The following is a 13,524-nucleotide window of genomic DNA, read 5'->3' on the forward strand; positions in this document are numbered from 1 at the left end:
CGTAGGAGTGTTAATTACTATAATATCTAACTAAAGTTTTGAAAAATAAATATATATACCCATATATCGTTATTTTTCTGGATGGCGCTTAAGTAGTAGGCCGATGGCGCTGGAAATTGAAATATAATCATTAGGGGTAAATTACGGTAAGATGTTATGATTGTCAAAAGTTATTTTATAATATTTATTAGTACTTTACTGTAAATTCTTTTATGTTCAATTTTATTGTTGAATTCTAATAAATAAGTGTTTGATACGGTAGAGATCGAGGAAGTGGAACTAAAAAAATAAGTTGGCTGTCAAAGGTATAAACTGAAGACAAAATATACATGTAAAAACGGCTGGTTTGGGTTGAGAAAATTTTTATGTAGAGGAGCGAACAACATTTCGACCTTCTTCGGTCATCGTCAAGTTCACAAAATGCAAAATTAAAGGAAAATAATTAAATGTATTTGAAATCTAAGTCTACTCCAGTGATGGAAGACTTTAGAAGATTAATAGACTTTGTCAGGTGGGAAATTAGGAAACCAAAGTATATAAAACAAGGCTGGCTGAAAATGTAAAAGAGAATTACAATATCTTTGACATATCAAGTACATTAAGGTTAAGGGGAATTTAGGGTGAGAGTATGGCCTTTGAGCAGGGACTGTTAGTGATATCTGTTTATTATTGGATGGCTGGGTTATTAAATTTTACATTTTTTTTAGTTTTTACATAAAAAATTGCTATGTAAGTCACTTGCTACAATTTTTTCGAAGACTTTGAAAAGTGGGCAGTCGCCAGAATATTAGAAGTATGTACTGTTCTTTCAGAAAGGTGATAAAATTATTTAGATAATTAATATTTTAGTTAATTACCCATTCATAAGTGATTGGAAGAGTTTTTTTACAGTTTGATAAAGACAGTTTTCTGAGTCATTTGAGAAAGTTTAGAATTTTATTGACAGTAATCATAGATTCACTTGTGGAAAATATTATCTTACTAGTCTTTTTACATTCTTTCAAGAGGTTAATGCATATGTTGGCAAGTGTATATGGATTTTCAGAAAGAATTTGATAAGGTGATACATAAAAGGCTTGTAAAAGGTTAACTTGATAGCTGTGGGAGATAAGTTGGCTGGTTGGATAAAACTGGCTAAATAGAAGAAACTGGAAGGTTATTTTAAGTGGAGTTCAATCAGATTGGATAAGTGTCATGAGTGAAGAACAAATATTTTCTATAAGTATGAATGTGGACTGTTCATGTGTCAGTGTTTTTTTGTTTGTTTTTTTAATGTGATGGTCTTTTTGCAACGTTTTTAAGAGATGAACTATGAATTACCCCTTCTCCCTTGTTGACTTTGGTGGTCATGTTTAGGAATGCCATTGAGTTGTGATATGTACGTGAGGTACTGTTAGGCAGATAAATATGCAAATTGTTAGTAAATAATTAGGTATTGTTTTTTATTTATAGAAGGTCATATCCAGTTGTTTCTCACCCTCTATTTCAAGTATTTGTCTGTTATATTTATTGTGTAAAGATGTACATGTAGTTGTTGGATCATTCTGGTGGATTATCATTCTTTCATATATTTTATATATGAATATTTTAAGATGTATGTGTCATTGCATTCTAGTGCACTATGATCCTTTCAAATCTTTTTTGAGTAAATATTTACGTGTATGTTGTGAACAACATTGATCCACTGATATGTTGTGATTGTAAATGTTGTAACTGGACCATTATGGTACTTTATAGTCCTTATTGTGTGATGATGTGTATTCTGGTGCATTGTAATCATCCCAGCTGTCTTCTAGTATTTATTGTGTGAAGATGTGTGTTCTGGTACATTGTAATCATCCCAGCTGTCTTCTAGTATTTATTGTGTGAAGATGTGTGTTCTGGTACATTGTAATCATCCCAGCTGTCTTCTAGTATTTATTGTGTGAAGATGTGTGTTCTGGTACATTGTAATCATCCCAGCTGTCTTCTAGTATTTATTGTGTGAAGATGTGTGTTCTGGTACATTGTAATCATCCCAGCTGTCTTCTGGTATTTATTGTGTGAAGATGTGTGTTCTGGTACATTGTAATCATTCCAGCTGTCTTCTAGTATTTATTGTGTGAAGATGTGTGTTCTGGTACATTGTAATCATCCCAGCTGTCTTCTAGTATTTATTGTGTGAAGATGTGTGTTCTGGTACATTGTAATCATTCCAGCTGTCTTCTAGTATTTATTGTGTGAAGATGTGTGTTCTGGTACATTGTAATCATCCCAGCTGTCTTCTAGTATTTATTGTGTGAAGATGTGTGTTCTGGTACATTGTAATCATCCCAGCTGTCTTCTAGTATTTATTGTGTGAAGATGTGTGTTCTGGTACATTGTAATCATTCCAGCTGTCTTCTAGTATTTATTGTGTGAAGATGTGTGTTCTGGTACATTGTAATCATCCCAGCTGTCTTCTAGTATTTATTGTGTGAAGATGTGTGTTCTGGTACATTGTAATCATCCCAGCTGTCTTCTAGTATTTATTGTGTGAAGATGTGTGTTCTGGTACATTGTAATCATCCCAGCTGTCTTCTAGTATTTATTGTGTGAAGATGTGTGTTCTGGTACATTGTAATCATCCCAGCTGTCTTCTAGTATTTATTGTGTGAAGATGTGTGTTCTGGTACATTGTAATCATCCCAGCTGTCTTCTAGTATTTATTGTGTGAAGATGTGTGTTCTGGTACATTGTAATCATCCCAGCTGTCTTCTAGTATTTATTGTGTGAAGATGTGTGTTCTGGTACATTGTAATCATCCCAGCTGTCTTCTAGTATTTATTGTGTGAAGATGTGTGTTCTGGTACATTGTAATCATCCCAGCTGTCTTCTAGTATTTATTGTGTGAAGATGTGTGTTCTGGTACATTGTAATCATCCCAGCTGTCTTCTAGTATTTAGCTGTCTTTGTATTTATTGTGTGAAGATGTGTGTTCTGGTACATTGTAATCATCCCAGCTGTCTTCTAGTATTTATTGTGTGAAGATGTGTGTTCTGGTACATTGTAATCATCCCAGCTGTCTTCTAGTATTTATTGTGTGAAGATGTGTGTTCTGGTACATTGTAATCATCCCAGCTGTCTTCTAGTATTTATTGTGTGAAGATGTGTGTTCTGGTACATTGTAATCATCCCAGCTGTCTTCTAGTATTTATTGTGTGAAGATGTGTGTTCTGGTACATTGTAATCATCCCAGCTGTCTTCTAGTATTTATTGTGTGAAGATGTGTGTTCTGGTACATTGTAATCATCCCAGCTGTCTTCTAGTATTTATTGTGTGAAGATGTGTGTTCTGGTACATTGTAATCATCCCAGCTGTCTTCTAGTATTTATTGTGTGAAGATGTGTGTTCTGGTACATTGTAATCATCCCAGCTGTCTTCTAGTATTTATTGTGTGAAGATGTGTGTTCTGGTACATTGTAATCATCCCAGCTGTCTTCTAGTATTTATTGTGTGAAGATGTGTGTTCTGGTACATTGTAATCATCCCAGCTGTCTTCTAGTATTTATTGTGTGAAGATGTGTGTTCTGGTACATTGTAATCATCCCAGCTGTCTTCTAGTATTTATTGTGTGAAGATGTGTGTTCTGGTACATTGTAATCATCCCAGCTGTCTTCTAGTATTTATTGTGTGAAGATGTGTGTTCTGGTACATTGTAATCATCCCAGCTGTCTTCTAGTATTTATTGTGTGAAGATGTGTGTTCTGGTACATTGTAATCATCCCAGCTGTCTTCTGGTATTTATTGTGTGAAGATGTGTGTTCTGGTACATTGTAATCATCCCAGCTGTCTTCTAGTATTTATTGTGTGAAGATGTGTGTTCTGGTACATTGTAATCATCCCAGCTGTCTTCTAGTATTTATTGTGTGAAGATATGTGTTCTGGTACACTGTAATCATCCCAGCTGTCTTCTGGTATTTATTGTGTGAAGATATGTGTTCTGGTACACTGTAATCATCCCAGCTGTCTTCTGGTATTTATTGTGTGAAGATGTGTGTTGTGGTACATTGTAATCATCCCAGCTGTCTTCTAGTATTTATTGTATGAAGATGTGTGTTCTGGTACATTGTAATCATCCCAGCTGTCTTCTAGTATTTATTGTGTGAAGATGTGTGTTCTGGTACATTGTAATCATCCCAGCTGTCTTCTAGTATTTATTGTGTGAAGATGTGTGTTCTGGTACATTGTAATCATCCCAGCTGCCTTCTAGTATTTATTGTGTGAAGATGTGTATTCTGGTGCATTGTTATCATCCCAGCTGTCTTCTGGTATTTATTGTGTGAAGATATGTGTTGTGGTACATTGTAATCATCTTAGCTGTCTTCTAGTATTTATTGTGTGAAGATGTGTATTCTGGTACATTGTAATCATCCCAGCTGTCTTCTAGTATTTATTGTGTGAAGATGTGTGTTCTGGTACATTGTAGTCATCCCAGCTGTCTTCTACATAAGAGTGTACATGGAGGTCTTGGTCCATTTTGATACACTATGATGTTTTTGGATGTCTACTTTGCATTGATATATCAAGGTGCGGTACTGTTGTAGTGCATTACGATCTTTTAAGAGTTTTTCTGTGTGAAGATGTACATGCATTAGCTGGATCACTTTGGAATGTTATGATTCTTTTCTATGTTTTCTTTTCAAAGATGTACATTAAATAATGGATCATTCTGGTAGAACATACCTTCATGTTGTTACTATATGAAGATGTATGTTTAATACTGGAACTCTGTTGGAAGATGATTTTTTCACTTTATTAATTTATGAAAATGTTGTAGCTACATTTCATGTTAGGTATTTCTTATAAATAATTTCAGTGTTTCTTTTCACTTGTATACGATCATGTATCATCCATCAGTTCTGATGCCTGACTGCAATATGTTCCTGTACATTTCAGCCATAATGGACAAAAGTTTGTGATGAATATGCTGTTAAAAGTGATAATACTGTTCTCAACTTTTCTGTATTTTCAGAACACGAAGGAGCTTTGGTCATGGTCTGTACATGTACGAGCTTTAAGGCAACTAAAAATTTCATTATTAAATTTTAAGTGTAAGCGTACTGTTACTTATTACCATTTATCTTGTATAAACCTCCAATTTATTATGTTACATATTACAGTTTGAAATAACCTGAAATGGAGTCAAATTATAATTGAAATTTAGAAATTAATTAAACATCAACATATATCAAATTTGTTATATTTGACAACATGATTGAAATATACAATTTATAGTAATGGTTTATATACAGAAGTGTTACAAACATACAAGCAATATTGAGCCTTTTATTTGATTCAGAACTTCCCTGATATACAATCATTGGTTCACGATGTACTAACGTCTGATGTTATTCAGCTGAAATTCAATGTTATATAATGTTCAAAATATATAAATGTTCCTGATCAAATGCCTGAAGTTCCCAATTATGAAGTGTTAATCACAGAGCTTTTGAGATTGGAAACTATTACACTATGTAACAAAATGTTTACTTTTACTTGTTCCTGGACAGAAAGTGTTATTTCCCAATTACTTATGCCTGATGTAAATGGAAAAGACCTATTTTTCTCTTCAAAATTTGCTTTTGTGACCTGGGAGCGTATAACGAAAACATGTTGAGAGACTATATTTGGAGGATGATACGTGAAAGTGATTTACATTACAGTCGCAAATCTCGAAAGACTAATCACTTCTAAACATTTCTGTATAACTTTAGTATATATACATGTAAATCTTGATTCATATTTTGTTTTATTCAGACCTTATGTAAATGAAAATGTTCAAATTTGCCTGTTTTTACATAGAAAATAGGTTAATTTCTAAACTTCATTATCCAGGTCACAAAAGCAAAGTTTGAAGTGAATAATGGTCATTTTCTGTACTTTTACAACACAAGCAATTAAGAAACAACACACACTATCCAGGAACAAAATTTCTGATACATAGTGTTATATATACTGTCTCTTGGCACATCGTGTTGGTTACGTTTATAAACAGCAGAAGAGTTTCTAGAAATATTAACTTCCATAACAACACTGACAACACACATTGTTTAACATACATTGTTGATTCTTACACTCAAGAATTTTCTACAATTTTGATGAATTGGTGGTAATTTCTCAATACATATTTAACAACAATGAAACAAACAATGATGTTAAAATAGATATATAATAGTAAACCTATCAGATTTATGTACGTTTGATGCAAAATATAGTATACTTTACCGAAATATAATATTTGGCCTTTTTTCTACTTATGAAATATTAGAAACATGATTAGGGACAAAAGAATGAAATGAGACACGGTTCTATGAATATGTGAAACTGTTTACCAAAGTATGATATGTTCTCTCTGTTTTTTTAAACGCAGAAGAATTCATGATGTCTTTGTCGACTCACGCGAGATTGAAGAAAGTTGCTCAAGAGTTCTGTCAAACAAGCTTAGAAATCAGTGTAAACTCAGCATTCTCACAGAGAGTGGTTCATCCAGAACCTGATGTGCTGCTAGGCTTGAACCGAAAGCTGGAATGGACGCAGGAGAGGATTGACCAGTTGGATGTGTGTGTGAGGAAAGGTAGATTTACTTTGCCTTTGCTGTACAAACAACATTTAGTACGGATGTTTCATATCGAACAGTTTTATGTTTCGGGTTTTACAACTTGGGGACTTAAATGTGCAAAAACAAATTATCAAAACATTTGGGTCAACTCACCAGTTCTCTTTATAAAATACACAGCACTGATTAGTGAAATTAATTAGTGTATTTGTTGAATATTTTCTGTACGTTCGTGTTATCGGTGGTCAACACAATTGTCGACTCACGAGCCTTTCCACACGTGAATAGCTAGAAAAACTTGTTTGAAAAGGTGGTGGGGTTCATATCTTACCCCCATTGTTAATTGTTATAGTATTAACTCTAAAACTGACATTGGGTTACACGTGGATCCAGGGTTATAAATTCTTCTCACTGTGGATATAATAATTTAAATAATGTCAGATGACTATGATCGTACCACAGTCTGAATAGGAAATACAGGTTTTACCAACTGCCACTAAATAAGCGTTTTAACGCTGCATAGCTCCAGTATCTGCTTTGAGTTATGTAATTCTTGAGCGATTTGCAAACATACCTGATGATGAATCATTATTAGTCTTAACTAATCTAAATATTGTTTTTAATTGGAAGTTAAGCCTACTTTTTATTTTCATTTTACTTGTTGTACTGTTTACTAAATAATTCACATAAAGATCACAGTTTTTCTGGCTTTTTAACTATTTAGTAAGAAGTTCTTGAAATTTCACTAAAGTTGTTATGAGAAGGAAATTTGGAGCTGGAGGTGACTTGGAGAATTATCTGTACATAAAACAGTATAGTATGTCCTTTGATAGAATAAAACTGTGCCTTTCTATTAGTCATAGAATGTTATAGAGCAATATTAGTAGTTTGTGAAAGAACAGATGTAGCAGGTGTGTGTTCTGTTTCCTGGTTTATAGCTCCATAAACAACATTGAAGGCTACACAAATTATTCTTTGTCTGAAAAATTATATAATATAATGAGTAATTTATTTTAAGTTCTGTAACTTTTGGAGGGGTAGTAAATAGATTAGATTAGAGAGGAGACCTAGAGAGCAAATGTCAATCCTTACACCAGGGAAGACTGAAGATTTTTTAAAACTGTTTTCTTATAAAATTAAAAACTTAAGACTTGATTTATTAACTTCATTTTGACACCAGGTTTATTGATAGTGAAGTAATTAGATTTTCAGTGTAACTTTCTAAAAGGTTATGACATGCACAATCTGACCTATATCCATTGCCAAAGGACTAAGTTGTTAGCTCAAGCCCCAATTGTGGATCAACATTTCTACCACATTTGTTCCCACTATGGGAGTCTCACCATCACTGAATTCACCCAACACTGGCTTCTACTCTTTTGGTCTCTAATTGCTGATGATACAGTTTTGATAGAGGAAGGTCCATTTCTGGAGTGGTTCATCCTGTGTTTCTCATGTTTCAGAAACATTTGTTCCTGTTCTCATTTGTGAGAGCTGTTGCTCTTACTTCTAACTAGTCTGCTTCCCACATTATTTAACACAGGGGAAGATTGAACTTCTTGTGTGTTTCCTGGCATAGTTACTTATCTGTACTGAAGATGTGTGTGTTTCCTGTCTTGATATGTTGTACAGTTATTTATCTGGACTTAAGTCCATGTTTCCTGTCATCGTTTTCTGTGTAGGTCTAGATTTGGCTCTGGTAACATCTTTACAAGGAAATTTATGTACTATTTTAATGCTTCATAATTATTTGAAATGTCTACCATGTGAAAGATGCACCTGTTTGACTTCTAATTCTCTCTTGTTTGTTTCAGAACAAATAAGACAGAAAAAGACGTATGCTCATGCCAGTAAGGATTCTCTGGAGGACAGGTACATTTGTTGTTGTATCTGTTTTTAAGTTCTTTCTGAAGTCACCTGCTTTTCTCCAATTTATATACTGTGCACTTGTGTCATGAATTTCTATTTGAAAGTTTTTGTATCACTCTAGAATTAAAAGTTCAGTTTTATTTTTCAATGAGGTCAAAATGATTGTATTAATCTGTGAAAAGTACAATATCTGTAAGAGCACTGTATGAAAATTATTTTTAATCTTATAAAAAGAGACATACAGTGTACATTGTAAATAAAGTTTTAGTTTATTTAATTTTAGTTATGAGAGAAAGAAAGAATCCAGGACCCTAGTGTTAAGTTTTATAGTTTTTGTAATTATTACTTGAAACTGCTTGTAATTGATGAAACTATAATTACAGAAATGAAGAAAACAAAGACAATTCTAAGTGTTACAGACATTTAATTTGTACTATCCTGGTTTCATTAGAAAAGGAATCGGGTATAGACTAAACTAGCTTGTGAACAGTTTACCTAAAGAACCAGATGCCACTTACTCTGAGGCATGAAGGAGGGAACTTTGGTTGTATAGAACATTTGTGTACTTCTAAAATATCCAAGCTGTTTCATATTTTATATTACTTTTCACAGATGTATAATGTTTGTGAAGCACAGTTGTCTCTGTTTTCCTCTATTATGTTACATAGTTGTTGTTGAAGAATAGATATTTGTGATCGTTGTGTCTTGTTCTTTATTGTTTTCAGTATCACTAACTTGGAAAAACAGCTCTTTGGTGAAATATCATATTTAAACATGATGGACATGATTTTTAAGAGGTAGGAAGTTTTTTATTATTTCTTTTATTAGAGTTATTAAGAATATCTGCAAAAACACTAACACTGTATGTTAAATTTAAAAACAGTTTTGGGGTTTATATATGATTCACCATAATATACTAGCGTGGATAACAAGGCCACCAATGTTATTTACTTACCAAGTCCAGAAAGTACTTGATAAAGATACAACACTGTCCAGTTGTTGATTGGTAGCAGAACACAGGGTGCCCCACGTATGAAGAGTTCTAAAGAATGTGTAATAATGTTATAACAACATGAAGTTCTTGTTTTCTGGCAGTCCGGTAGGTGATAGATGTTTGAAGAGCATTGAAATTGAATTACCATTAGTTTCAAAAGTTTACCCAACACACTTGATCTTGGAAACCAGATTAAAAACCTAAAATTCATAAAACATTCTGTTATCATGGAAGTAAACTGTTTCCTCTCTATGATAGTCAACAGTATCAACCCTATTGCAATGGGTCATGGTTCAAGGGTCATGTCATCTCATTTGTTGACTTGTGTGAATAAGTTTCATGTTACGTTTTGTAGATTAGAATTCATGTTTTAGTGTTATACATGAGTAATTTCTTAATTTCAAAACAAATATTAAAAGAACTCTTGAATGTAGATTTGTGTGAGTCGTGTGGTATGTTGAATGTAGCAGTGGTTCAAATTATGTGTCTGCGATGCCAAAAGTCTATAGATTTGTAAGATTTAGGAACTCAAATTAATGATGTTAAGAAACTAGATTATAAAATAAGAATCCTGCATCTTTTGATTTTGTACCGAATCAAACAAAGTGGCTCTGTTCATGTCTTTCCATTTTTGGAAATGGGTAGTTTTATATACTTACTTCAATGTATGACATGTTAATAACCAATTGACAGCTTGAAATGTCTCCCTGGTGATTTTTCTCAACCATTTTAATCTGTTTAAACACTATAAAGCTGTTTTAAACCAATATTTCAAGGAGGTAGGTTGTGTTTTTAATCTGCTCAAAATTTCACATTTTTTAAAAATGTGATACAGCTCAGTTCCTAAGCTTAATACTTTATAGTGGAATTCTATGGTATAAGTATAGCTATTTATTATTTTGGTTATTTATCTGTAACCAAACAAAATTTTATTCGATATCCTCCACATGGAAGATTTTAAAAGGCTTAATAAGCAACGCCCAAATATCTTGGTTAGAAGAGATAATTGTTTTCTTTATCTACTGTTCTGTGTTGCAAGAAAAATAAGTTTAATAAGTTATTTCTAAATATTAATAATCTATATATACATATATATAATGTATAATAATTGAAATGTGACTGTACATTACAAAATACTAGTTTACTAAAACACAGCCAAAGACAGGTCACTTGTGAAGACTGAAGTTTAGTTTTGTGTTATTGGATGTGGTGACAAGTACACAAGCACTATATCATTGTAAGTTATGTAATGTTAGCTAGGCATACCTGTAAGGTTTATATAATAAATATATAACATTATGACACTCAAGTTGTTTAGATTAAAGATTTGTGTTTTCATGTTATAATCTCTGGTCATTCTAGAATGTGAAAAAGCATAATTTATATTTATTTCCTAATTTTTGTATAGTGGTCACGAGTTTCGTCAAATCGACAGACCTCATATAGTTAGGATATAGAAAATAACACAAAATATTGTCTTACTGAAAACAAACATTCCAGATGTACTTAGGACGTTCCAGATACTAAACAAGTAACATTCAAGATATTTTGGATGAAGTTCAGTTTTCTTGACCACAACATGAAATCATTTTGACCTTTGACAAAAATGGTAGAAAGAAGATGGACATAGATTACAAAACAATCTATTGTACCAAAGTTAGGTAGTACTGTTGATTATATGAATAACACCAGTTCATCTCATGTTGAGTTATGGTAGAATGATTACAGAAGAAACAGCTCATGGTAAATGGAGTATTTCTCACTGTGTAACCTGCTATCTTTCATGAAATATGGAACATATGGTTTGTATTAAACAGGTAGATTCTCCTTCTGTGCTAGATGTTTAGTATAACTGTTTCAACTTTATTCAGTAACATCCAACAGAACGATGTTGGACCAGCAGCTGTTATTGCTGTTCCAGATATCATTGTCGTCATGATATTGGTTGTAGTCAGATGTTAATAGTTTTCTGTATAATAACCATTTCAATCAGTGTGATGTCTTTTTGCTTGAATCTTTATCATTGTGTTCTTGTTTAAAAAGTCACAGATAACTTTATGTAGTTTACAGTTGGCTGATATCAGTAAGAAAGCATCCTTTGGGAGATTACTTGGAGAAGGTGATGGCCAATGGTTGGAGAGTTTAGGACTTAGAGAGAGAGATTGCAGGTTGGTACATCTACTGTTTTGTGGCTCTCACATCAACTTGTAATATTTTGAAACATTTATTTGATGTTAGGGCACAATTGGCAATTATTTTTAAACTTCTGGTTTCTTTAATGAGTACAGTAGGAAGTGAAGAGCACACAGTTTATTTTGATAATATGCAGGTACGTCCAGGAACTACTCCATCACGTCACAGCAGTTTCTGCGGACATCCTTGCCGAACAGGAAGTGAGTAAACATCTGTTTGTGTAACTTAAATAGCATTCATTAATACCAAAGTTGTCGACAATAAGGTCTGACAGTTTTTATGTCTCAAGAATTTGAAATATAGCAATTGTTTGTTATTGTTGAGTGAGCTGAGTAAAAACATCACATTTCGAGTGTCCTAAATATGACTTAGTGAAATAATTTAAAACCAGTTAGCAACAATCGAACATAAAGTATTGTTAAAATGTATTTGACCTTTCAGGCATTGCATACTGTGGAAGAAAATATGATGAAGTTAGAAAGAGATCTTTTGGGTAAGTCAGTGTAGTGATTTCAAATAGCTAGAAAGAAATGTCTTCCAGTGAGTTGGATGGCACAAAATCCTAAGCTACATGCAAATTGTATATGACGTGGTTTACAGATAAAAGGACTAGTTGAAAGGCAACTTTTGCAATTTCCTCACAGTAGCAGAGTAGGACAGAAGAGAGGTTGTATGGCCTATTTACATAATTCTCTTTACAAGAGAAATAGGAAAATAATTTCAGTTATCAAAATCTTTGTGAAATTGAAGAAATTGCTTACAAAGTTGTAAGTCCAGTGTTCTAGAACACTAAGGTGATTAAAAAAATCTCCATCTGGTGGCTTGAGAACTAAACATCTTGATATTTAATGGTCAAATTACATGGGAATAACAGGCATATTTGTGGCTTCCATGGTAACTCGTTGAAAAGAAAACTGTTAAACATGTTAGCTAGCATCAACTGTAATTTGTCAAAGAATGTCTGAAATATATACATTAATATTAGTTATTCAACTTGATAGTAATACAAACATCAGATTAATAGGTTGTTATAAAAAAGTGGACACTAAACATGTTTGTAACTTCACATATCGTCAACAGTTCAGGTTCTAAGTAATGACTCCTTCTTGTATTACTCACACATTTACTTTAGTATTTAACCGTTATTAGAAGAAATGATTGTTCAATTTAAAAACTATTAAAATATTGTGTTGTATAATTGACTGGGTCTTAAAGTTATGTTATTAAGAACCCATTTAGATAAGAAACACTCAAGTAATAATGTTGTATTTCTTCGGCTTCTTTCACAGAACTTACTGGAAAAAGAAAGAAGTCTATAAACTCTATAATGCAGAAGAAAATGGAAAAACAGCAACATGAAGAAATAACTCAAGGACGCAGAATACACGAGTAAGAAGTTTAAATTTTGACAGTTCAATTAGAGATAAAGAATTTAATATAAGACTGTCTCAAAATACAATAAAAAGTGTTTATATTCTAGTGTATAAAGATAAAATTGTGTGCTCCTGGGAACAGACTCGAACACTTCTAAAATAAATTTTTCCCCATTAACTCAGGTGTAGTTAATATGTTCAGGTAAAGATGAAATGATGTAAATATTTTTATTTGCATTCTAAATTTATTCTAGTTGTCATATAAAAATATTTTCAAGTGTGCCTGGTCTTGTCTGTGTTTAGATTTATTAGTAATATTTCTGATAATGTGTTGGATTATTTAAGAAGATTGACAATGTATAAATAATATCAAATCGTTTGTTTTGAAGTTTCCCAACAAATTAGGTAAAACAAAGTACACAAGGTTAGCATAAGTTTCAGACCCTGAAATTTTGAAATATTCATATAAAAATTTAGTGTTGTTTACTGAAATACGATTGAAAAACAAAGCCATTAAC

At 32.6% G+C, this 13,524-nt stretch overlaps 2 protein-coding genes across 6 annotated transcripts in view; both read left to right on the forward strand.

The window, feature by feature from the left end:
* Positions 1-13,524, forward strand: part of LOC143247018 (alanine--tRNA ligase, cytoplasmic-like) — a 325,641-nt gene that overhangs the window by 112,792 nt on the left and 199,325 nt on the right.
* LOC143247010 (centromere protein H-like) overlaps positions 1-13,524 on the forward strand; it is a 20,690-nt gene continuing 7,166 nt past the window's right edge. For 3 of the 5 annotated variants that reach the window (XM_076494311.1, XM_076494310.1, XM_076494309.1), the window contains exons 1-8: positions 1-146; positions 6,392-6,595; positions 8,392-8,449; positions 9,172-9,243; positions 11,504-11,608; positions 11,770-11,833; positions 12,075-12,126; positions 12,923-13,022. In XM_076494311.1, coding sequence (XP_076350426.1) covers positions 6,400-6,595; positions 8,392-8,449; positions 9,172-9,243; positions 11,504-11,608; positions 11,770-11,833; positions 12,075-12,126; positions 12,923-13,022 — 647 coding nt within the window. In that variant the 5' untranslated portion in view covers positions 1-146; positions 6,392-6,399. Of the gene's footprint in view, positions 147-4,993; positions 5,073-6,391; positions 6,596-8,391; positions 8,450-9,171; positions 9,244-11,503; positions 11,609-11,769; positions 11,834-12,074; positions 12,127-12,922; positions 13,023-13,524 lie in introns of all 5 variants that reach the window. The other 2 variants (XM_076494312.1, XM_076494313.1) reach the window with 2 other exon arrangements.

This window comes from Tachypleus tridentatus, chromosome 3 (assembly GCF_004210375.1).
Source record: "Tachypleus tridentatus isolate NWPU-2018 chromosome 3, ASM421037v1, whole genome shotgun sequence".
Taxonomy (NCBI): Eukaryota; Metazoa; Arthropoda; class Merostomata; order Xiphosura; family Limulidae; genus Tachypleus; species Tachypleus tridentatus.